The sequence below is a fragment of the Seriola aureovittata genome, chromosome 19 (assembly GCF_021018895.1).
Source record: "Seriola aureovittata isolate HTS-2021-v1 ecotype China chromosome 19, ASM2101889v1, whole genome shotgun sequence".
NCBI lineage: Eukaryota > Metazoa > Chordata > Actinopteri > Carangiformes > Carangidae > Seriola > Seriola aureovittata.
The window spans coordinates 21,754,607-21,778,750 of NC_079382.1; the positions used below are offsets into that span (position 1 = coordinate 21,754,607).

Sequence of the window (24,144 nt, forward strand, 5' to 3'; positions counted from 1 at the left end):
TCATTATTTGCAAGTTTTAATATACACATAAAAAACATTGTGACAAGCATTTGACAGTCATCTGATTTCTTCTCAAAGTCAAGGTCAGCTGATTCTAAAGGAACATTTAAATGCCAAATCATTCATGCTGAGTCCAGTTCAGGAGCTCTGTCACACAGATACACCCCTTCATCTGTATCTACTCCTCTCTTTATCCTTGGACTTCTTCGGGGAGCGGCTGCGGCTCCTGTCCTTGTAGCTGTGGCCTTTGTTGCGTCCCTCTTTGCCATGTTTGACCCGGGACTTGCTGTGTTTGTGATCCCTGTCTCTGGAGCGGGAACGTGAGCGGGAGCGGGAGCGGGAACGCTGGCGGCCCATTTTTCTGTCTCGCCGGCTCTCGTCACTGTCCTGGAAACGTGAGAGAAGATGTGAGTGTGTGACATAGAGACTAGGTTGTGCTCAAGACTTTACCCATGATTCCCCCTTAGTCTGGACCAAGGCAGAAAAATACAAACTTCAGTCCTGCTCTATTTAGGGAAGATCAACACTGGTCACCACGACCGTGACCTTTGAAGTTCTAATCTGTAACTTTTTCACATTAAAATGTCCAAAAACAACTAGACCTGTGTTCTATATGTCTAAAATAAATCTGTGTCAGTGACATCATATCCTCTACGATCATGTGTCAGTGTGTTTTGTCTGACAGAAGCTCAACATTGATTTTTATCCAGTTTTAAGCCACATACACTTTTTACACCTTGGTGGTTTATCAGCTCGTTATTTGAACCAGATGAAGGATTTTAGTCGTCGGACGTTCGGATCTGAAGTTGGATCAGAGAAACAAGCTGAGGAAATGTGAGACCGCTCAGCTCCAGGCAGCTGGAGACGTCCTGTCCTGTGTCCTGTGTGAATCTCTGATGTTTAAAGTCAAACTGTTTCATTCGTTTACTGGTTTTAATGCTGTGATCACCATGACCCTGGTTAGATTTTAGGCTTTATCATTTGTCTCTCTACCTCACCATTTCCTGTCTGCATCTCTACTGCGATCTAATTTATAAAACATGACAGTACAAAACCAAATAAATGCATAAATACATGAACAAATACATTTTCGACTTTTAGATATTCACTTTGTTAGTATCCACTCCCTCTTCTTCTCTGGCTGAACTGTGGAGACGGCAGGGTGGAGACTGGGAGTGAGCTCATGTGTGAACATCTATGCATGCAGCAACTTGTTCAGAGAATCAGATTTACTGAGTCATGTGGAAGACTTCTAACACAAGTCACTGGTGTATTTCTGTGGAAGTTACTCAACAATAATCCAGATAAATCCATAAACATTCTTCTTAAAACGAGTTCAGATGGTGGCGACTAACGATAACTGCTTCCCTGTTGTAGTGTTTTCTTTATTTGATTTGGATCATCTTTATTTTCACACCAGGCTGTAGGAACTAACTATGGAAACTGCTCTTCCCTGGGCGTTGCCTTTGATGCGTGATTGACAGGTTCATTATTCAGCCACTTAAGAGTGAAGAGACAGAGGACCTTTGTGAACCCAGTTTACATGGTTAATACCAGCAGCTGCCACTGTGAGAGAACCAGTTCCACCACAGACACAACTTCTTACAGCCTGCTAAAGAGACGGGAAGCTGCCCCCTGAAACTGCATTCAAAATAGTTGAATCACTGATGATTCATGTAACTTTTTTTCATTAAAAAATATGTGTGTTGCTAAAACAGATCTGGGCAGCAACAGTCACCTGCAGAATCACTTCCTCTTTAGTGATTTTGCCTAGGAAAAAAAAGCGTGAGAAAGTCCTTTTTTATTTTTCTTCCCCTTTTTTGCAGCAATGCTTTATTTCAAGTTATTGTGAGCTTTTATTCTGAAAAGTTCTGAAAGGAAGTTCCAAAGGTTTTATGAAACAAATAATAAAGTTCAGTAAATCAGTCAGTCAGATGTTTAATATGTGACTGTGTGTGGACGAGAGACAAACATAAGCGTCGGAGCAGCAGAAAGATGGGGATTACAACTTCCTGTCAGGACCCCCCCCTCCCCCCACAGGTAAAGAAATGGAAAGATACCTTGTGCTTTTTGGACTTCCTGCTGTCCTCGTCATCAGAATGGTGATGGTGCCTCTTTTCCTTGTGCTTCCTCTCCGAGGGCCAGTGGCTCGTCGTCTCCTCTTCCTCCTCGATCAGAAGGTCATACTTGGAACTTTTGAGAGAGTTACGGAAATCTCCAGGAAGTTGATTGGCAGGTTGGAAACAGGTCTACAACAGAGGATATACAGTGAAATACTTCAGTGATGTATCACAACACGACCAATACACAAGGATACTCCTGTTTCGGCTTCGCTTGATCCTTCAGAGCCAGTTTGGACCGGTTCTCCACGTCCTTCTCATACGCTTTGAAGTCATCTTTAGTGTATTTCCCACCTAGGAGAGAGAGAAGGTCATGACTGTGACAGAACGTTCGAACATTCATCACATAATCCCACCACAAATAACTAAAGTCTCCGTAAAATTAAAAATAAAACATAATTTTATTAACATAACTTTTTTCATTTTATAAGAGAAAAAAAACCCTGCGTTGTTTTAAACTGTGGGACGGTGTTTCTCCTCTCCTTCAGTAAAAGGAGGCTCCAGTGTTTCCTATAGACTTCAGAGCGAGTACCTTTCCCCTTCCATTTGATCTTTGCCACCGACTGACTGAAGTCCACATGGATGCGTCGATCATCAATCAGCACATTGTCCATTTTGAAATAAGCCTTCTCACAATCGTCTTGCTGTGGAGACAGAAAGCATAAAAAGGGGGTAAGAGAACAAGTGTATTAATAGAGGTGTGACTCAGTGGTAGTTCCTTTCATGAGAGCCGCAACTATTATTTTCATTGATTAATCAGCAGAAAAAAAAAAAGAAGAAAGAAGAAAAGAATAAATGATCAATTATTAAAACTGTGGTCTGTCAACAACTATCAGTTAAGTGACTAATCACTGCAGCTCATTATGTTTCAGTATGATGTACACACCTCCATCTTCACTCAGATCTTAGTTCTGGAGCCGGTTTCACAAAGACAGACTTTGTGTCTTTGATAAAATAAATCTTCAGTTTGACTGAGTCTAAATTCATCTGCTGCACAAAGCAGTTTAGTCTTTAACTATCTTAAGCCAAAGTCTTATGAACTCTGGGTAAATCAAGACTTTTTTCAATATATATATATATATATATATATATATATATATATATATATATATATATATATATAAAAAATGGCCGACTGAAAAACCACATCCAACCCGCTCAGCTCCGTTTACCGCTGCAGGACGTTTGTCTTTAGGAAGAAGAAAAATCTGATTTGGCAAAAAATCTCTAAGCACTCTTTACCTCCTCTTTGCTCTCTCCATAACAATGTTAGCAAACTGCAAAGTATCAGCCATGTTTTCCTATTTTTTGTTGTTGGGTGCTGATGTTCAGCGCAGGTGTCACTGATTGTTACCATCTGGCAATAAGATGTCTGGTGTTTTTGGCTTAAAATGAGTCAGTGCTTATTTTTGTGAAACAGTCTTGACTGACATCAAACTGATCTGTGAGCAACATGAAGACTGGACCAAAACTGAAATATCTTTGTGAAACCGGCCCCTGGTTCTTCGGTATTTTACCAACTTTCTCGTTACCCCTCCCCGTCTCAACATTCACAAAATCAAGTTCCTTCTGAAGGCTTCCTGCTGCTCAGTGATTGGAGGATACAGAACAACAGATTGAAGCCATTTCCAAGAAACACCCTTCACTTCGTCTCAGCTCTCAGACATCTGAGAACAAGCAGCGACTTCGCTGGAAGAGATGCTTCGTGTTTGCCAAAGCACTGCTTCAACCAGATGCTCACAGTTGCATCACATTGATGGGTGGGGCAGCCTCTTTGCAAAATCAACCTGGTATGCAAAAGCAGAGTTTAAAAAGTGCATATTAACTGCTGACAATATATGTAAAGAGGAAACTGTCTGCAGAAGCAGCACATCCCTGTATTTGAATGAAAAGCACTCCTGCTCCTCGTGTGGAAAACCCCTCGACTGCCAGATATCTTTCACATTCAGAATGAATTTACCCGGCTCATTTACAAATTCATTATGTTTCATCTATTTACTTTACAATACAGCACCAGTCACTGTGTCCAAGCCGTTAACGGGTTCTGTATTTCTGGTTCACTGAGTGAAAACACATTTTACCTGTAACAACTGGCCCAGCGCCCTCTAATGGTTTAATTATTCACTGCACTTCACACTGGGACTAAACACGAGCTGCGTCCTTCAATAAATGCAGCTCATGAAGGTTTTTGGAAAAACGCCAGAGGGCAAAAGCTGCATCCCCTCTCCAAACGACACAGACCGCAGACTCACTATGGTGAGTTCAAACCACTGACAAAACTAATGGTGCTTATGGAGTTACTCATTAACTTGTGAAGGTGTAAGTTCATGAGTTTACCACAGGGAAGTTGCTCTTGAATAGTTACTTGTCATAAACTACTTATATAACTTCTACTTCTCTGTCCTACTGACTCCATGTGATTAGTGATAGAAGTGATAGTTAGTGTTAGAACCAATAAATAAATGAACTGATTTATATTCATTCACATCATGCAGGTGGTTTTCAATCTGTCACAGGATTTGGACAGTTACACCTGTTTTTTTTCTCCAGCACATTTGATTTGAAAAAAAATAATGAAGGGTGAAATAATGGATTTAAGTGCCAAGTGTCAGATTTAATTAGAATAGGTTCATAGAAAGAACTGTGAGGGAGATTTAGCTCAAAGTTTTGGCAAGAAAAAACATGTTTTAGAGTCTTTTAAAAAACAATCCAATATCTATTTAAATGTAAGATTCATGTAGAATATTTCCAGCAGTTTATCTTCCTGTGAAAGCAGCACTTCCCTTCAGCACTACATTTTTCATCATCAGCTGAGTGTACTGTATTACGCCACAGCGGCAGGTCAGCCGAGTGAGTCAGAGAGTGAAAATATACTACGTGACGCGTAAATTCAAAGAGATATTGGATTGTTTCCGTGGGAGTTTTAAAAGTTTGTTTTCTTGTGTACCGACTATATCAGACTTCCTCACACAACCCCACCTCAAAAAAACCCAAACCGTTCCTTTAACACATGCGGAGGCTTAAGGCTCACCTTTTCAAACTCAATAAAAGCGTAACAGAGGGAATCTCCAGTTTTCCAGTCTCTGATGATCTCACAGCTGCACAGAAACAGAACATGTATTAGCAGGCATAGTCAAAATATAATGTTAGCACATATCAAATTTGCATTATACAGGAATTGGATGTTAGCGTCACTTTTTTATGGTCCCAAAGCGAGAGAAGATGATTTCCAGGTCTTCGTCTGTGGTCACCGGGTTCAGCTTGCACACAAACAGCACGTTCTCCGGAGGCTTCACGTTTGCGTCGGGGAGGTCGCCCACCTGAAGGAACAGGGACAGAACGGTGTAGAAAAGTCTCACGCTGCGTGTTTGTGATGTTCAGCAGAAATGTGAGAGCACATTCCTTCTCCTCACCATCTCCAGCAGGATGGCCTGAGTCTTGGCCTCCTTCTCCTTCAGCCTCTCCTCGAGCTCTTCCGCCCCTTTCCCATCCGTATCGTCGATCACTTCGTCCGCTCCGATCCTGCCGCTCTGCACAGAGTATATACTTTAATTTGCATTTATCTTCATTCATCCATTTCAGGTTTTTCAGCGCGATCATCATCTTGGTTTGGAACGAATAACCTGAGGTAACTGTTTTGTAGCTTTACATTGACATGCAGGAAGCTTTAGACCTTTCCTTAGAAGAAGGAGTGCTCCAACTATCAACATCACACTCCTATGACATCGTTGGACTCACTCAGGTTTAGTCACCAAAAATTGAATCATGTAAATGTCAGAGAAAACAGGGATTTTTCAGGGATGAAGAAACTGGTGACACAAACCCTCCGTACAAACTGGTTTTACTACGCCAAGGAAGAAGCAGGAAGTAGTTCTGACAGAAATAAACAGGCAGTCACACAGGAAAGACAGACGGGTTGGTCAGAGCTTCATCCTACAGCAACATAACGAGCCACAACATTAGAACAGAACCTGAACCCCACGGAGCTGGAGCAACCTACAACCAACATTTCATTTCCACTGTAGAACAAAACCTCGAGTGTGTTCGGCTGCCGATGAGTCAAAAATTTAGATTAAATTTAGTTCAACGAGAAGATTCAACGATTCTTTGTTTTTAAAATCTCAAATTGTTTATTTGTTCTATGGTTTAATCTTTAATCTCTAAACTCTGAGTTTAAATTATGTAAATTTATTACACAGCACCAGTCACACCATATGTATGTTAAAACTTTCGACCAGCAGTGTACTTCACCCACAATGCAACTGCACTAATGACTGCAGGGTTGGGGATTGAGGAGTGTTATCTTATGTCGCCTGTCCCAGCTTTTTGAATCCATATGCGTCGAGGGCCTGAAACTACACACCCCCTGATTTTTTTGTCCTTTTCAAACTTGCAGCGCTCAGCTCCAACCGATGCCGACTCAAGTGACATCACTCGAGGACATTTATCAGATATCGCACAGCTCCCCTTATGCACTAGTACTCCCCAACACACTTTGACGTAGCAAAGCAGCAGAGTTTCCTTTTAACGTGTCAAACAGCGGCAGTGGACTCACGTCTAGCTGCTCTTTGGTGGGCTCAGGAGATCCATCGGGGACCGGCAGGTCAGGAGGGTCATCAAACGGGTCTTCCAGGATCACCGTGTGGTTTATCCTGAAGACCAATTGCATTATTTTCTCATTATTGTAAGACTGAATCCAAAGTGCATTCTGATGGTTTTTGTGACTGTTGGTCAAATGGGAGTCAAACCTCTGACCTTGACAACACAAGTGCCATAAACACAATTCATTCACTCGCCTGATATCCTGGAATGGGACAAAGTCCTTGTCAACAAAGGTCTCATTGACTTTGGCCAACACATCCAGTCCTTCTGTAACTTCCCCAAACACAGTGTGGACTCCATCCAGGTAGTCCAGGTTCTCACCGGTGGTAATAAGGAACTAAGGGCAAGAATAACAAAAGATGAAGTACACCATACAAACATAGATAGATAGATAGATAAGATACTTTATTTATCCCTTAGGGGAAATTCATGAGACATCTGGCAGGGAAATTCAATCTGTAAATTAAATATGGTTTATGATTTAAAAAAGTAAATGTATGACACCAAAGACAAGAGGGGGCCCAGAGAGGGAGGCCATGGTTTAATTTAACACGATGAAACATTATCAAATGCCAAGTATTACACTGTCATAGTGGACATGGCCTTGATTTCAGTTTGAAATAATGAGGATGGTCTTTTTATGTTATACAAAGGACAGATTTTAAAATCCTACAACCAACTACAATACGAATCATCAGGAGCCCTCAGGTGATCTGGGGCAGGTTCACTCAGTGTTCCCAGAATCAGAACTAAACCAGGTGAAACAGCTTTTAGTTTCTCTGCTCCTCACCTGTGGAACAAGCTTCCTGAACACCTGAGCTCTGCTGCTACTGTCATTTAGATCAGCACTTAAAACATCACTGTTTACTGCAGCTCACCAATAAATCACACACACAATCTTGTGCATTTGACAACATCCCTTTTAAAATGGGGTCCTAAGTTTCCTACCTGATCTTATGTATTCAAATATTTTTATTTATTTAAATTAGTTTTTATTGTCGTCTTAATGTTATATTATAATGTATTTCCATGTCTTGTGTCTGCATGGGGCTGTAGAAATAAACTTACCTTCCCTTGCTATACATGATACATAACAATCTTTATCAAGGAACACCATCCAACTAGAGCTAAACTAAAAACTATATCACAATGTTTTCTGTTCTGTCTAATCCGGAAGTGTTTTGCAACCACAGGGAAAATATCAATGTGCGTGTCCATGTCATTCACCTGGGAACCGTGCTGAGCGTTTCCATTGTTCACCATCGACACGGTCCCCTTCTTCCTGTGTTTGATGCGTGGCGCTTTCTCTGAATCAAAAAAGCGGGCCTGGTCCCCGTAGAGTTTACTAACCACAAACAGAAGGGAAAATATGTTCAACTTGTGGTGTCAAAAAAAAGAAAACACAAATGCCAACAGTGGTGATGCCGATAACTGACCTAAAGATTGAGTCTCCACCACGGCCGGTACCAGTGGGATCTCCAGTCTGCACAATGAAGTCTCTCTGAAGAGGAGACAAACACATTGTTACACAAAGCATGTCCAACACAGTTTCAAAGTTGGATGGACAAATCAGGAAAAGCACAATATCTTCACCAGAACCTGAAATAGGACTGTGAAGATATTAGTATTAATATATAAAATACATAAATAAAGTACACTAAGAAACTTGAAAGGTCCATGTCATCTCCACACAGGTGAAGTATAATAATATCTTTGGATGTGTGGATCTTTGTGTGGCTTGTATTATGTATAACACTTCAGCTGATTACTGTAACCAACCAATTTCAGCATAAGAGCCCTGTTACCATTATAATACTGGTGGCAATTGTGATCTTAGATTATTTATATACGGGTTCTTATCTAATATGGAACATACATATGTGGAGCACGAACCCAAGGCCACAATATCTATTACTCATCCTCAGCTTTCACAACTGTCCATCTGCTGTATTACTGTACTGTAATGTGAAGCTGTGACTTTTAGGGCTCCACATAGTTCAGAAGCCAAAGACTTTGACTGATGCCATCTATCTGTGTTCATTTACCTCACATGTCAATATGCAGACTATTATGTAGATATGTAACATTGTTTTTAATGCACTAGCACCATCTGTCATACAACCAATTTTTTTTCAAATGTAGTTTTCATATGTTGGATTTATTACCGTCTTTCTCATTATAATATTACGGGTTTTGTTTTGCACCATTGTTTTTTCATGTCATTTTTTTTTCTTAATATGTACAGTTTGTCTTGCACTGTTTGTATGTTCTTTGTTGTGTATTTGTGTGTTGTTTTTAATGTGTACTCCTTTTAAATAAAGTTTATTGAATTGAATTGAATTTAATTGAAAGCATCTGCATCTGTGGCTTGAAACTTCAGAGTTCAACTTTTCAAATCTGGTCTGTGACTATATCGCCCTCCTGAGGCAAGTCAAGATGAGTCTGTGTCATGTTTGAATTCATAATAGTTTCAATGAGACTGATTCATCTGTTACACAACTGTGCAAGGAACCTTTCAGTCTTACCTGGACGTTGTGGATGAGGCAGTAGTTGTAGTATTTTATCTTGCATAATTTCAGGAAGTTTAGGCAGGCTGCAAAAGAAAAGCGGTTAAAGTTAAACCGACAGTCTTTACAACAGACTAAATCCATTATAACATTTCGCGTCTATTTAGCGTTTACAGAATTAAGGCTACGTAATGGTTTGTGTTTGTTTATTCCAGTACTGTTACTATCGGTGAATTAACCGTGAGCTAATGCTAAATGGACAATTTAAAAGAAGCAAACAAGCTAACAGCCTTAGCTAGCACCCCCTTATTCTGCCCTTATTCTTATCCAGCTTGCTAGCTTATTCGACTACCAAGCAGGACGCGACGTTAGCTGCCGTTATGAGCAAATGGCCTCGTTTTCTTACTTTTAGGTCTTTCTTCTGTAAACAAATCAATTACAATATCGCCCAGCGTTGTTTCAAGGAGCACCGCCATGCTGACGTTCCTGATCTCGCGAGACAAGAGTGTTTGGGATATCCCGCACGCATGCGCAGTTCATATGTCTTGCTCAATGTTTTTGTTGTAGCTATCTCGCCGCTGTTAAGTTAAGTCGCCACAAAATAGAAATGACAGGGCCAGCGGTTTGTCTTGTGTTTGTTCTTTTTGCCTTAGTAACGTCCACAGAGTCGTCACCCGGGCAGCTGAATACGGTAAGACCCAAAGCGACGGCAAACATTGAGCCAATATGATGATGTTGACGTTAGCATAGCGTTAGCTTACTGATCGAGTCATATCCTGACTGGCAGACATGATGGTGTTAACCCCCACGTCTCTTTGTTTTTTCTTTTTATGTGATTTTTAATTATTGATGCCTATAGGAAAACATCCTGATCAACGTGACAGCAGGGACTTTGGCGGACACGCAGTTGCAAGACTCCAACAACTTACAGGTGCACAGTATAAGTCCACTTAATAAGCAAAGGTCCAGACTAAGGTGTGTCCTTTTCCATGGATTTCGAAATCCAACAAATCAGCCAAGCCTCAACACTGTCGTTTGATCTTTCAGATAAATTTAAACATATCGGTGGGTGAGGAGCAGGTGTTGGTCAATGACATCCCAGTGGAACTGTCAGGGGTCACCAGGTTCAACTGTCAAGCACTTCTCTGTGAGTATTCATCACATCAGTAAGATGTTCACCGGTTATGATTAGTACAAGTATTAAACCATAATTTAAACAGTTCACCTGTTACAAATCAATTATTTTTGTTATAGTGCAGCAGATAACTGTAATCATTTTTGAAATGAGGATACAAGCACTTTCTTTTTTCCAAGATGGCGCAGCAGGAATGGCAGCCTGTTACAACAGCTCCTGCTCAGTGTTGAATTGTTTCTCTCTTTCTCTATCGGTGTGTCTCACCTACATGTGCTCTATGGGCACACATAATCTCGTGGTGTTTGCACTGGCTGTTTCCTGTTTACACCAGGAAACAGCTGATGGCACTGCATAACTAGGCACTGTGTCCTGGAGAGAGACCCAACATCCACCGTTCCAAGGAGGATTTGTGCCAAGCTTAGCACTTGTACCCACATTTGAAAGATTTCCCTGAAATATGCAGTTATCTGCTGAACTATTACTACCTTTAAAAATTCAATGACGTTCTCCTTTATCTATATCACGTCATTATATTGTCAGTGCTTTAAAGTGTATGTCTCTCAAATGACAATAATAATTTGCTGTTGGAAGTTTACTTGATTAAGAACTGGAATGTTTAATTAATAATCAATTTTTTAAAATGAGTTACTGTTGTTTAATTGAGGGATAAATTCTTAGTTGTGTAGAAACTGAAGTCGATTTGTGTGTTTTTTTTTCCCCCCAGTGGACAGCATCAATGGAAGCAGTGAGTTTGAATCTGGGGACTTGGTGTCCACTGTCACCCGGGTGATGGTGAGCCAGAACCGGCTATACAGTGACTCAGAGGAGGTGGTGGCTCTGCAGGTGTTCAGTGAAGTAATAGAGATGGAGGGCAAAGAGGTACATGCTTTGTTTTGAAACTTGGTTCCAGTTGCTGAGAGAGTGTGTTGAAAAAACTATTGAAATGTATGTATGTACTGATGGTAGCCAACATCATCATCCTTCATGTTACTGCAGTACGCTTTGTTTTATTTTTGCTTTTTTACTACATGGCTAATCAACTACAGTAATATCATATGCAAAACAAAGTAATATTTGAATATGATTTCACACCATTGGGGTTTGAACATTTAGGTCCAGCAGCCTGACATGTGTGAGGTGAAGCTACTGATGAGCCCAGATTTCCAGAAGTTGGCTCAGTTCACCAATATCTACCCCATTGGACACAGTGAGATCTTCAGGGTTCCCAGGGAGAACGATGTGGTCGTCACTGATCCACCAAGCCCCAGAAAAAGTATGAAAACATGGTGCTTCTTCTGATCTTAATTACTGTTAAGCAGGTGCACAAGGTGATATTATTTTCTTATCTTCTACACTTTCTTTTTTTTTCTTTCTTTTTTTAAAATCAGATGAAGATCAGCTGATCTCTCACACCACCAGCCAGTACCCCCTGAAGCACACAGAGACCACCCAGGAGGAGACGGCAGCTCCTGGGAAGCTCCCAGAGACTCCTCTGCGCATGGACCCCGACCTGCTGTATGATGTCAGATACGACGACGGACTCGATGACCGACCGAGCCAGCCGGATCAGATTCAGATGGAAACTCCACCCAAAGAATTTATATCATCTTACTCTGTAAGTAGAGTCTGATGTGAGAGCTGCTTGATGACATTCACAGTGTTTCAGGGGCGGAGTCACTGGGAACAAACACAGGAAGATCAGTTTACTGGGGGGAATGCACTGACATGGCTTTCAACCAACATGATGCAGCAGAGTGCCGAGCCCTAGTCTACCGAGCCGCTCTGTTTCCCTGCTGCTCTGAATATATTTAAATATCTATATTTATATTTGAATTTGTGTTCCCTGAAAGGCTGGAGTCTTAAGAGCTGGTTGCTCTACTGAGCTCCTATTTTTAGCTAGTTATTTTTTATCTACCATTTATTGCTGATGGATTGATGTATGGACTGATGGGATAGATGTTTTGTTTTATTTAGTTATTCCTTTCAGGGTTTTGGGATTTAGGTCTTTTGTGGCTGAAATTATATTTTGCACATGCAGTGACTCGACTCCTACTCACAAGCTTCTGAAGCTTATTGGTGTTTCCCATTTTCACCCATTACTATTATTATGTTTGTATACATGTTTTCTATTCTTTATTTCTGATTTGTTTGAATTAAAATGAGATGATGATGATGATGATGATGATCCGTTTGGTCTTCAGGCCATGTGTCAGTGGGTGGAGAAGGTGCGAGAGCGTCTGAGGCGCTTCTGCTCCGAGTCCCTGCCTCTCTTCTTCCTGGTCATGTGGGTGGTGGTGATCGGCGTTGTGGGATCAGCCGTCATAGTCAAGATCTTGGACATGTTCTTCCCAGCGTGTGAACACAAGTGAGTTTGGCGAATCTGTGAATCCCTCAGAGCTTTATTTAGCGGGACAATTAGGTGGGGCAGTTGGAGCCTTTGGTGGGGCATTGCTGGTCCCTGATTGTCTTCAACATCTCTGTATAACTCTTATATTTATATATACTTATATATTTCTCTCTCTCTTTTTTTTTGTTTTTTTTTAAAGGCACATTTTTCACCTAAACCCCGTCACCCTGATCCCAGAGGATGAGAAACACACTCTGCTGGAGAACATAGAGATAGAAGCGGAGGGAGAAGAGAAGAAGCCCTGAAAGGGGATTGGCTCGACCACTACCTTTGTTTTCAGTTTGTTCTTGTTTATTCTTTAACCTTGGTTCCTATGTTAGGGTTTCAGCATGGCCTGGTTTTGTCCCTCGCTTATATTCAGACTTTAATCACTTGCATTTCACTTCAATTTACGCACATAAGCCACGAACAGGGGGGGTTGCTTTAAAGCCATCAGATTGACTGAACTCAGTTTCCTGGTTTAATGATAGTTCACATCCCTCTGATTTAGTCACATGATCACAGTGAGTGGTTTACAGTGATGTCAGCTAAGAGCAGTCACGTGAAGTCCCACTCGTTATTAGAGTATCAGAGCATACGTGAGTATTAGAGAAAAGAAATGAGCATAGACAACCAAACTCTTTGCTGTGATTGGTCAGGCAGAGTTTGTGAAAAGCCACTTTTATTAAGTCACAAATGATGATGCACTTTGTTTCTTGTCCAGCTCAGTAACAAGTTACTTTTTAATCAGCAATGACCTCGAGTACTTTTTGTTTTTCTCCAAAACACGCCAGAGCAAAGAGGCTTATTCTTCCAAATATTTTGGAAACATTTAGCAACAGCTCTTTATGAAGATCATCTGATCCAAGCTTTTAAAGGAACAGTTCTACACTTCTGTGTCCTGGGTGGGACGTGAGAGTCATTGCTCCTCATTTGTGGTGCCTCCGCTGCAGCACAGGGTGAGTTCTCAGATTTGCTGTGGCTGGAGAGTAAAGCACTCGCCCTGTGTTTGTTGATGATATACAGAGAACCCAAAACGGTTCCACACTCATCAGGCTCCTCCATTTTTATTCATCAGCTGTCTACTGGTAGGTCAGTGGGACATGCAGTAGGTCAAGTTGGTAGTGAATTTTTTCGAACTGCTGGACTCGTGGAGGAAACTACTTCAGTCACTTAACGTTTAATTCAAACTGCTTATTTTCGTTTATTTATTTTGTTTTTTTTTTTTACTTTTGTCCAACATTTGAGAACAAAAGTTAGAATTTTGAATAAAAGTAACAGCCCCAACTCCAGGAAGTCAGCACTTGATCCTTTCATCCCAAACCGTAGACCTAGTCTTATAAGCCGACATTGACGACACGTCTTGAAAGTGGAAAAAATGGAAGTGATATGCAGCAGAAGATCAAAAGCTTCATAGCGACACAGTTTTGTCAAAGTTTGTTTTTTTTTCGTTGTTGTATCATGTCACCAAAACTTAGCAACGCGCACCAGAACAGTCACTAGCTTAGGAAAAACAAGTTTAACAAATGAATCGGAACAAACTGAACATTTTAGCAGATGCATCCAGTGATTTGGAGTTTTTCTGTTCACTGAAAATACTTTCTGTCTGTAGCAGTTCTGTACAGGTCTCATTGGTTTTCTCACATTATTGTTATTTTCCAAAACTGCGCCCCACTGCTGAGTGGTGAAGGAAACAAGTGCACTAAAGTGAATTTATTGGAAATGTGTTTATTTAGTATGAGCCAGGTGGTGTCTGCGGATCTGTCAGACAATAATGGTTTGTCGTCACAGACAGCTCTGATGAAGTGAGGTAATATTTCAACCTTAAAAAAAAAAAGATGCAGGTCATTGTCTCATTATAAAGCTTGTGTCTGCACATCGGGTGATTGCCCCCCACACACACACACACACACACACACACACACACCACTTTAAAACTGGGTCTGAATGTCACTACTGAAGAGAAGTCCTGTCGTCCAGAGTTGAGGTTCAGATGTTGATTGTCATTCTTCTCAGTGCCTCAGTGACTGTTTTATGGATCCTATGACTGAAGACAGGGATTATAATTTATTCTACTTTGGTTAATTGTGTGTGTGACTTTCTTTTTTTTATTAACGGAGAGTGAAAGTGAGGTTGTTCAGATTGTCAGTGCACTCTAAATGAAGACAGATTAAAGACAAATTCCTGCTTTAACTGGACCGATGTAAAATACAGTGGTTGTACAGGACGTGATCAGAAATTCAAAGTGTAAACTGGAGTTGAACCTGCATGGATGTTCATGTTTTCTTTATTTTGTGTGTGTGTGGTAAATCTTATGATTTATAGACCAGAGTGACTGAGATGAGGATCAGTCCCAGTAGGCTGTGTGTGAGGGACCAAAGCAGACTGGGGCAGGATATTGTGGGTTTTATTAATTCAAAACTCAGCAAGCGTCAGTGTGTCTTCTTTTTTTTTTTTTTATTTCAGATCTTAATTGTCACGCTTAAATAAAGTAAAAAAAAAAAAAAAAAAAAACCCAAAACAAACAAAAAAACATGTGAGTTTGTGAAACTCAGAGCAGCTGAGACTTTCTCTCCGTCTCTCCCCAGGGTTCAGTTAAGCTGCAGGATGCATGACGTGCTGCGTTAGCAAAAGGTGCATGTGTAGTGTAGCTTGTGAATGCAGTTTGCTGTTCTGTCAGCAGGTTATACATTAAAACTAGGAAACTGCATGATGACTCAAAACAACTCAACCTGTCAAGTGTACGCCTCCAAGTCCAAACTGATGCACTGAATAGAGACGTGCTGAATTAGCCTGTAAGGCCAACGATGTGCCAGGCATGAATTCAGATGTGTTGCTGAAGAATAAAACAAACAATATTTTTAATTTGAGATGTTTGTCTGCATTAACTCCATGAATTACAGCTGGACTGTGTATCACCTGATGACATGTCACATTTCTGTATTGTCTGATTGTGTTTGTGCAAGCTGAGAGAGCACAACATGAACATTTTGTTTTCAGAACCACCATGTGGACGTGTGTAATCCAACGGTTCCCCTCGGACATCTAATGTGATTCAATTCAATTCTATTTTATTTGTAAACCACCAAATGATAATATACAACAGTTCTGACCAGGAAATTTGATTGGAGGGTTGTGTTGTGAGTATTTGCAGCACATGTTGTTTAATTGATGAAGATATTTTCTGAATTTGTTTTGTGTTTTCTTAAGTTGCAGTGCTTTGCGGTGCCATGAGCTCCGTACACATCCCGGTCACAATTCTTTAATAACTGCAATGTTTGTATTCATGTGCAAAAAAAAAAAAAAAAAAGCCAATATATCATAATACAATTATCGCCTCAAAAATGTGGAATTGGTGTGAATCTATTAAATATTTTTACAGGAGGAAATTACTGATGCACCTATTTATCAAGAGTTAAAAGTACATTCAACTGTGTGGTCACTATCTGAAACCCACAGGCCAAACCAATCACACACCACTTCCTGCAACCAAGTGATTTCTCCCACGGCTCATCTGGACGCCTTAGACACAGCACGACTCAAAACGAGGATTATCAGTCACGCCCCAAAAAATATTGCAACTACTTTTCACACCAGCAGCATCTAGAAACTGACAGCTGCCTGGATGATCGTATGGTTCTGTGTGAGTCCACGTCAGGCCAACTACAGCCATGAAATCATGTCTAGAACAACAACAGTCACAAGGCTCAAAATACCATCCAGCAGCCGACACAACAAATGAACTTACATGTGAGACACTGTTAACATCCATAAACACTTGTTAAATTTATTCATAGAAATACCTTGTTAGTGTTGTGTTCATAAAAATTTGCATCAACAAAAATGCGAAACAACCACACGCGTCAATTAAGTGCATCGACAAAAAAACAAAAACAAATACAGGAACGACAGTTTGTAGAATCAAAGAATCTCATTGTGAGACACGATGGTACAAAGCAACTGATATGACACTTAAGAAGGTCAATTAACTTGGTTTTGAGAGTTTTGAAACATTTTGCAATTGAAATTTATTTCCAGTGAAAGTGAAAAAATCTGCAACTTTTCACCTTTTTCACTTTTCTAGATTTTCAAAACATAATTTTTCGACAGGAAGAGGTTCTACTTATTTACCTGATGTAATATTTCACCTAACTGCTTCAGACACATACTCAGCCACCACCATGAAACCACACACACACACACATACACACACACACTCTCACACTCTCTCACACACACACACACACCTTTTTTTTTTTTTTTTTCAGCAAGACCCAAACTCTTCGATCCACTTCTCGTACTTCTCCAGGTCGGCTGCAGACACAGATTTGGACACTTTCCTCAGAGCCGACTCAAAGTCCTCCATGGTGGTGGGCATGTGCATCTCGTCCCGGGAAATGTTGCGGATCTCTTCTGGTGTGAGGCCCTCGATTCTTCGCCTCATGGCCATCAGAGAGGCGTCCCTGCAGCATCGAACAACAGTTTAATTTCAACCAGTGTGACCACAGATTTCAGTAGAGGCTTTAAACCACATGCATCTCTCAGCTCTCGCTTGTATGGTGCTCATCTGAAATCCTTCCGACCTTCAGTTTTTCAGGAAAGCTCTACCAGTGCGCCTTGTTGTATCTACTCTATTGTATATCTCTTAGCTACGACATAGATCTTATTCTGTGTAAATGTGTTGTTTTGTCTCTGTGCTGTTTGTAAAAGAAGCTACTGGGAAGACAGTCGACTTTATTTTGAAGATCGGTTTAACCTGCAAACGTTGGTGATGTCGGCTCCTGAGTAACCCTCCATCTGGTCCGCGATCTTGTCCAAATTCACATCGCCGGCCAGCTCCAGTTCCTTCAGGTTGATCCTGAGCAGCTCCACTCGCCCCTTGGCTGCAAACATAAAGGACACGGTGAAGTGGAGAAGCCAGGAAGCTCTTTGGTTTTTGGGGGGGATGAGCAGCTCTAACCCCTGACCCCACACTCTGCAGTTATTAAGGGTGCAGTTACAGTTTTTCTGAATCGCTTTGATGCAACTCACAACTCTTAATGCAGCTCTCAAAACAGTTCATGCATTTCTCATAACAGTCCTACTGAATGTTTGTGTTCAGTCAAGGCTTTACTGAGATATCGTGTCCATGAGAATGGGACGGACGGACAACCTGAAAACAATATGCTGACTGACACAATGGAACCACTATGGAAGAGAGAAGAGCTTTAGATTGAGAACATGGTTTATCCAAACATTTAGTGTTTGGCATTGGATGCAAATACTTGATTTTGAGATGTGTTTATATTCAGTGCAGCGTTTTGTTTTGCAGCAAATATGTGGCACTTTGCATTTTGTATGAACAATTTTTGGATTTGTGAAAGACTTTTTTAAAAAAAGAAAAGAAAATGTGTCACAGAACATAATTTAGGAAAGCAAAATGATAGACATGGAACTATGCGTTGAAAAATAGACAAAGGCAATTCATTTATATTTGAAGAAAGTTTAAGGTGATTTGAAAACACTGATGCAGCAGGACAGTTTCATCGTGAGTGAGAGGTCTGTCGTTCTATCTGATGAAGGTACAAACTGTTTTCACGAGTCAGATGAGAAATCACAATGAGAAATCGTCTTTGGTCGTGAACTATGTGCGGATACAGGAAGTTTGTACAAACACAATGAGAAATGCTGATTTGTGTGGGGGAATGATGAACTGTTTTGAGAACGGCAGTAAGAGAGGTAAATTAGAGTAAATGAGAGAAATGACTGTACTTGAAGGCAGAGGGATGTAGATCCTCTTCTCCAGCCGTCTCCTCAGCGCCTCATCGATGTCCCATGGGAAGTTGGTGGCAGCCAGGACCATGACCATCTTTGACGGGTCGTCGTTTTCTGATGCTCCACCGACACCTGAGCGACAGCAATGACAGAGAACGCCTCTGAAAACTAACGCTTCGATCAGACGTGACTGCAGTTAAAACAGCTGACACATATCAAAAACACTGGAAAAATACATTTGTGTATAAGGAGGCGTCACTGGTGTTGTACCATCCATCTGCACCAGCAGCTCCGCCTTGACTCTCCGGCTGGCCTCATGCTCCTCGGACGTCCCTCTGCGGCTGCACATGGAGTCAATTTCATCGATGAAGATTGTAGTGGGAGCGTAAAAACGTGCCTGCACGAGCACAAACACAACGACTGAGTCCAGGAGAAATCTCAAAGGGGACACATACTCTCCCGACAACATGAACAGCCATGACACCCAAACATGTCGCGCGTGTGAGCTCACCATTTCAAACAGGAGGCGAACCAGCTTCTCAGACTCCCCTCTGTACTTGGAGGTGAGAGTCGATGAGGAAACGTTGAAGAATGTGGTTCTGCATTCGGTAGCGACGGCTTTGGCCAAAAGTGTTTTCCCTGTGCCCGGAGGTCCGACCATGAGCACCCCCTGAGGTAAGACGTGAGTCCCATGTTAGAGTGAAACATATAACAAGAGAAGTCAGATTAAATCTCCTCAGTCGGTACCTTCCATGGTCTTCGTATGCCTTTGAAAAATGCTGGCATCCACATGGGCAACACGACCGCTTCTTTCAGCAGTTTTTTTGCATCTTCCAAGTCTGCGATGTTGTCCCTGCAGAAACAGGTTAGACAGATGCTGGTTATCATGTAGTACTTCTGCAGATGTGGCAGGCTGCTTTTGGCTCTAGGTCTTTTTCCTGCTCATATATTTATATGATTTAATCTCTTGTCGAGTGCGGAGACAGTTCTGGGACATGCATGGGAATTTATACACGACATGACAGGAATATAGGCTCATGTCTTCTCACACACTAAATTGTAAAAACATACCATTTAACGTTTGGATTCTGAGATATAATATCTCTCTCCAGAGCTTCCACAAGGTCTTTGTCATATCCTGTCCCGTCAAACTTTTTCACTTCCTTCTCCTGGACTTCTGCTTTGTTCTGAAAGGGAGACACAACACATGATCACTGTTCCCTGCTCCCTGAATGAAACCCACGTGGTCAGTTTTCTCCCACACAAAAAACTGGAAGGACAGGCTCGGCATGGATGCGGGTACAAAGGAGCAGCACGAGGACAGTGTTTAATCAACAACGCAAATAGTTGTGTCTGATTATATGTTCTCTAATATAATGACGGAGAAGGTTGTGCATTCTTTCACAATCGTTCACCTTATCCTCCTTTGTTTTGCCAGTGGCTTCCTTTGCCTCCTTCTTTTCTTTGCCCTTGGAGACTTTGCTTCTGTCCCCGTTGGCCCCCCGAGGCGAGTGCCTCTGCTGGGCCCTCACAGCCACGCTCAGCCGGTTGTTTGGAGGCTTGCTTTCTTTATAGGGGTTAGTAGGCCGCCTGACGGGACAAGGAGAGTGTCTGGGAAAGGAAAAGAGGGAAATGGGGATATTAACAATGGATTATAAGTAATTAGTCCTGTCAGCATTAATCTGACTAATCAATATTTTCATATGACTGCGGTCATATGGTGCTTTTTTTCTTATGTTTTTCACTGTGGTTTGAAAGGTGGCATGAGGTGTGCATGAGTGAGTGTATGTAAATAGGTGTGTGCCAGGAACAAGCTGGTGATCGGTGCAGTTTCTGCAGTTGTAGCTGATTGGCTCGCTGTAGCACCACAACACTTATGGTTCTAACAATACACACACTCATTTTATCTTCATCAAAAAAAAATTACATCTCCCGCGATTTGGATATTGCATTTGGCCGTATTGCGAATTCGATTACATTTCGATTTATTGTGCAGCCATAGACATAAGGAACCAAGATGGCACGTCTGAGCTGCAAGGGGAGAGAACCACGTCTTCGTCCTGGCACATCCATGTACCTTTTTATAGTTGATGTACTTTGGTTTTGTTATATTTGGGCAGGTTATGTTGATGTTTTGTTTCTATAGAGATTTGTTTTGTTTGTTATTTTGGCCTTTGTCCAATCCACTCACCTCATGTTGAAAAGTACTTTGTAAATAAAAACACCAGTTCACAGTCTAGTAATTTGTTCCTGTGGCTGCTTGGGACGATGGTGTATTCATGATGTGTGGACATAACAATATTCTGTTTTGCATTTTTGCATCAAGGTTGTTATTGTGCCTTTGTGTATATGTGTGTGTGTGTGTGTATATCTGCATGGTTATTTATAGGATGTTGGCATATTTGCAGTTGTGATGTTGGGTTTTGCTCTGTGTTTTCCTGTTTCCTGTTCCGCTCACCTGTCCAGGAACTGCAGATGGAAATGAGCAAGTAGCTAAATCTGGTACGAGCATCGTTCTCTTTTTTGCCATTAATGTATTTTGTACATGATCCCTGATATAAATTAACTTTCAAGTCATGCATTTTTATCATTCCAAACAATTATATTACTCACAATATGTGTGGCTGTGCTTTTACTCATGCCAGAGCACTAATGAGTGCTGTAACTAGCTTTGGACTGGACTAACAACAACAACACTAGAAAGGCTAAGGCAATAATTTTCTGAATGTGTCTGTGGTATATTTATTGCGGCATTGGAAGTGTAAAAGCTTATTTAAATAATATAACACCATAAATAACTGATTAAAAGACTTCAACACAACACTTGTTGAGGAAATACTCAACAAGTGTATTAATGCAGCAAGAAAAACAAAAAAAGACCCAACCAACCGAACAAAGAGGCAGTGTGAGGTTTACAGGCCACCTTTCCACAGGGCAGAGCAGGAACAAACCAGACTCACATCAGGGACTCAAGTCTGCTAATCTCCATCATATGACTGTGTCAGGCTATTGTTCACAGACAAACGGCTCATACAACCCCCGACCACAGAGTGGTGAACGGCAAAGGTGAACAGTGAACGAGGTCTACAAAGTTCAGAAGGTATAAAAATAGATTTTAACAGTGAAGAAAGAAAATGGATGAAAGTTAGAAAATTAAGATTGTGTATAAAGAACCAAGTCTCATACCTCGGCTCCACATGTACAGGCCTTATGTCACAATCATCGTGGTTACTGGGTTTCGCAGGCGTCGTGTCCAGCTGAAAGTTCTCCAGAGTTGACATTATATCCTGAACCTGTCGATTCTCTTCACTAATTTCTTGCCACAACTGAGAAACAAACACACGCATCAGAAAAGCCAAATTCCCTTGATTATGATCTGATAGGTTTTTGAACTGTTTTTTTTTTTTTATGTCATATTTACCTGCTGCCATCTCTGCTGAAAACTGCTGTCCCTCACGGTGTACAAATACTTTTTGATTTGTTCTAGTAATCCATGATAAAGGACACTGGCCGAGTTGTAGTTTCCCAGCAAGGCATATTCGCGGGCCAGCTTCACGTTCTCACTGATTTCTCGAAGACTCATGCTGCCGTGCAAACACAGACAACAGTTCAGCCCACCAACGTAATGCTAAATATATAAAACAATGATTGATATTTGACTACATAACGACAGTTTTTGGTTGAACCATTTATCTATATCCTTGCTGATGTGTAACATTTTATAATTGGCATTAGCAATTTCATCAATAGAGGAAAAATGTGTGCATTAAAATGTAGAGAGGGATTTCTGTTTCAAATCATGAATCATTCAATCATTAAATTGCCAAACCTTGTCTTTCATTGGTAAGGTATTGCGGTACGGAATAATTTTATCTTAACTGAATCCAGGAAAAAGTATAATGCAGGAGACATTTTTTACAACAAGTTCACTAGAAATACCTTCAACATTATCAGGTTTGAAGAACTGTTTTTTTCCTCCACCTTCGATTTTTTTTGATAAATTTAATTTGCTTTGTCCTCACTTTCTTTAGAAATTCACATCATCAGTATTGGCACATACTGACCTTAACCTCCTAGGACCTGGCGTCCACATATGTGGACCTCACATTTTGGGTTCTCTAGACCACAATACTAACTTTTTCTCAACAAGGGCTTGGTGACCACATATGAGGATATTATACTGCCACTCAGTAATCGAAATTTAAAACTAATGTCCTCATATGTGGACATCATTTTTCTCAGGTCCCAATCAGCCTAAATAGCAAAGAGAAATTAAAAATGCACGCCATGCAAGAGTTCGGGTCTTAGGAGGTTAAAAAAAAAAAAAAACATATATATATATATATATATATATATATATATATATATATAAATAAGTTAGTGTTTGCAAAGCACATATTGTGAGCCATGTTGTTTTTTGCTGCCGGATGCTACCGGTCAGCTCAGGTGTCATTTATTTAGTATGTCTTTATGTTTTAGAAAGGGTCTGACTTGCATCAGACTTATCTATGAGCAGAATTTAGACTGGATCAACTTTACAGACCAGTCTGAAATATCTTCTTATCTAAACCAGGTTTAAGTTTTGTATGAAGAGGTCAGACTAGTGCATCCCTAATTTTCTTACCAGTTTCCTGATAACAGAACATGGCCTGTCTTACTACAAAGACAAATGTATTCTAATGGTGGTAAAAAAAAAAATAAAAACTGTTCCAAGTTGTAAATCCTTCTTGTGATAATGTGAGAGTGAACTAGCAAAGCAACGCTTTTGTTTGCCGTTATTTGGACCATCACTCTTTGCTACCGTCGGGTCATCGTAAGGCTAAAGAAAAACATACAAATCCATGCTATGTTACAGGTAGTCTTTCACGTTAACTTGGTGCAGTGTTTACATTATATAAGCACAGTTTTAAGTCTTTTTCTGTGACACACAAAGCAACAGGGTTGTTAGTGTTGCTCAGGATTAGCCGAGTCTCGCCCAACTGACTCACAAATGTTTGAGTCAAAATGCGACACAAACGTCTACACGTAGAGATGCTAGCTCCCGGTATTTTACTAAAGTATTCCCCGGTTACGTTGAAAACATATTAACTTAACTGTTTACTCTACACGGTACACTGTTGACGTTGTTACTACTCAGCCTCACTTTGAATTTCAAGCCGGGTGGATGGTTTCCCCTCTCTGGTACAGACAAAAAAAAAAAGTTTTAAAGCGATATCTTCTCATAACTCGACGAACACAACTGGTTCGTGTAAATCTACGTGGAGTTAACGTATAAAAATTGTCACACAAAACCAGTTTGTACCGGGTTTATACTCAACTTTTCAGTTGAACACACGCAGAGTCCTCACAGCGGTTTGTGACGAGTTCCGCTGTGGCAGTTCAAAGAGTGACAACTTATCGAAGACAGCCGAAAGAAACCGAACGGGACGAACGAGCTGTCGACGTTTACAGTTCAACTGATAGTGCGGAAGTCGGCGACGGCGCACGTTCGGTATGCAAATCAAACGAGCTGGAGAAAAAGTTTTGATTTCCGCTCTAAACTTTCAAAGTAAAACCGAGTAACTTTCCCAACGGTACGTTACGGAAGTGGATTACGCCCACGTGTGATCTTCTTTATTTATTTATTTATTTTTAATTCTG

At 40.9% G+C, this 24,144-nt stretch overlaps 3 protein-coding genes across 7 annotated transcripts; 1 reads left to right on the forward strand and 2 right to left on the reverse strand.

Annotated features, from left to right (window-relative positions):
• ppil4 (peptidylprolyl isomerase (cyclophilin)-like 4) lies at window positions 1-9,744 on the reverse strand. The gene is made up of 13 exons (XM_056404824.1): window positions 9,636-9,744; window positions 9,248-9,315; window positions 8,159-8,223; window positions 7,950-8,067; window positions 6,917-7,059; window positions 6,676-6,772; window positions 5,534-5,650; window positions 5,316-5,440; window positions 5,152-5,218; window positions 2,653-2,764; window positions 2,318-2,414; window positions 2,061-2,193; window positions 1-387 (listed from the first exon to the last, which is right to left on the reverse strand). Exons 1-13 carry the CDS (start codon window positions 9,703-9,705, stop codon window positions 169-171), a joined length of 1,431 nt encoding a protein of 476 aa, XP_056260799.1. The 5' UTR covers window positions 9,706-9,744; the 3' UTR covers window positions 1-168.
• A 19-nt stretch (window positions 9,745-9,763) lies between these two features.
• On the forward strand, window positions 9,764-15,620 carry ginm1 (glycoprotein integral membrane 1). The gene is made up of 8 exons (XM_056404825.1): window positions 9,764-9,920; window positions 10,089-10,160; window positions 10,277-10,376; window positions 11,089-11,243; window positions 11,478-11,637; window positions 11,753-11,979; window positions 12,566-12,729; window positions 12,911-15,620. Exons 1-8 carry the CDS (start codon window positions 9,837-9,839, stop codon window positions 13,014-13,016), a joined length of 1,068 nt encoding a protein of 355 aa, XP_056260800.1. The 5' UTR covers window positions 9,764-9,836; the 3' UTR covers window positions 13,017-15,620.
• katna1 (katanin p60 (ATPase containing) subunit A 1) lies at window positions 13,962-23,966 on the reverse strand. 5 transcript variants are annotated; one of them, XM_056404818.1, is made up of 12 exons: window positions 23,823-23,950; window positions 23,599-23,682; window positions 21,926-22,088; window positions 21,691-21,830; window positions 19,920-20,115; window positions 19,576-19,691; window positions 19,252-19,357; window positions 19,016-19,174; window positions 18,775-18,901; window positions 18,502-18,636; window positions 17,507-17,633; window positions 13,962-17,213 (listed from the first exon to the last, which is right to left on the reverse strand). In XM_056404818.1, exons 3-12 carry the CDS (start codon window positions 22,085-22,087, stop codon window positions 17,015-17,017), a joined length of 1,467 nt encoding a protein of 488 aa, XP_056260793.1. In that variant the 5' UTR covers window position 22,088; window positions 23,599-23,682; window positions 23,823-23,950; the 3' UTR covers window positions 13,962-17,014. The 5 variants fall into 5 exon arrangements, with proteins under 5 accessions (XP_056260793.1, XP_056260796.1, XP_056260797.1 ...); XM_056404821.1 differs by having other exon boundaries at window positions 23,648-23,682; window positions 23,823-23,945; XM_056404822.1 differs by lacking the exon at window positions 23,599-23,682 and having other exon boundaries at window positions 23,823-23,966.
• Between the last annotated feature and the right edge of the window lie 178 nt (window positions 23,967-24,144).

What these genes read in the sequence shown, in the direction of transcription:
- katna1 (XM_056404822.1), bottom strand. Translation starts at nt 22,087, where the DNA reads ATGAGTCTTCGAGAAATCAGTGAGAACGTGAAGCTGGCCCGCGAATAT. An exon ending in GCATACGAAGACCATGGAAG is followed by an intron (nt 19,175 to 19,251) that starts GTACCGACTGAG and finishes GTCTTACCTCAG; the next exon opens with GGGGTGCTCATGGTCGGACC. An exon ending in CTACATCCCTCTGCCTTCAA is followed by an intron (nt 17,634 to 18,501) that starts GTACAGTCATTT and finishes TTATGTTTGCAG; the next exon opens with CCAAGGGGCGAGTGGAGCTG.
- ppil4 (XM_056404824.1), bottom strand. Translation starts at nt 9,705, where the DNA reads ATGGCGGTGCTCCTTGAAACAACGCTGGGCGATATTGTAATTGATTTG. An exon ending in CCACCAAAGAGCAGCTAGAC is followed by an intron (nt 5,651 to 6,675) that starts GTGAGTCCACTG and finishes TACTCTGTGCAG; the next exon opens with AGCGGCAGGATCGGAGCGGA. An exon ending in GGAAGTCCAAAAAGCACAAG is followed by an intron (nt 388 to 2,060) that starts GTATCTTTCCAT and finishes TCACGTTTCCAG; the next exon opens with GACAGTGACGAGAGCCGGCG.
- ginm1 (XM_056404825.1), top strand. Translation starts at nt 9,837, where the DNA reads ATGACAGGGCCAGCGGTTTGTCTTGTGTTTGTTCTTTTTGCCTTAGTA. An exon ending in AAGACTCCAACAACTTACAG is followed by an intron (nt 10,161 to 10,276) that starts GTGCACAGTATA and finishes TTGATCTTTCAG; the next exon opens with ATAAATTTAAACATATCGGT. An exon ending in TAGAGATGGAGGGCAAAGAG is followed by an intron (nt 11,244 to 11,477) that starts GTACATGCTTTG and finishes TTGAACATTTAG; the next exon opens with GTCCAGCAGCCTGACATGTG.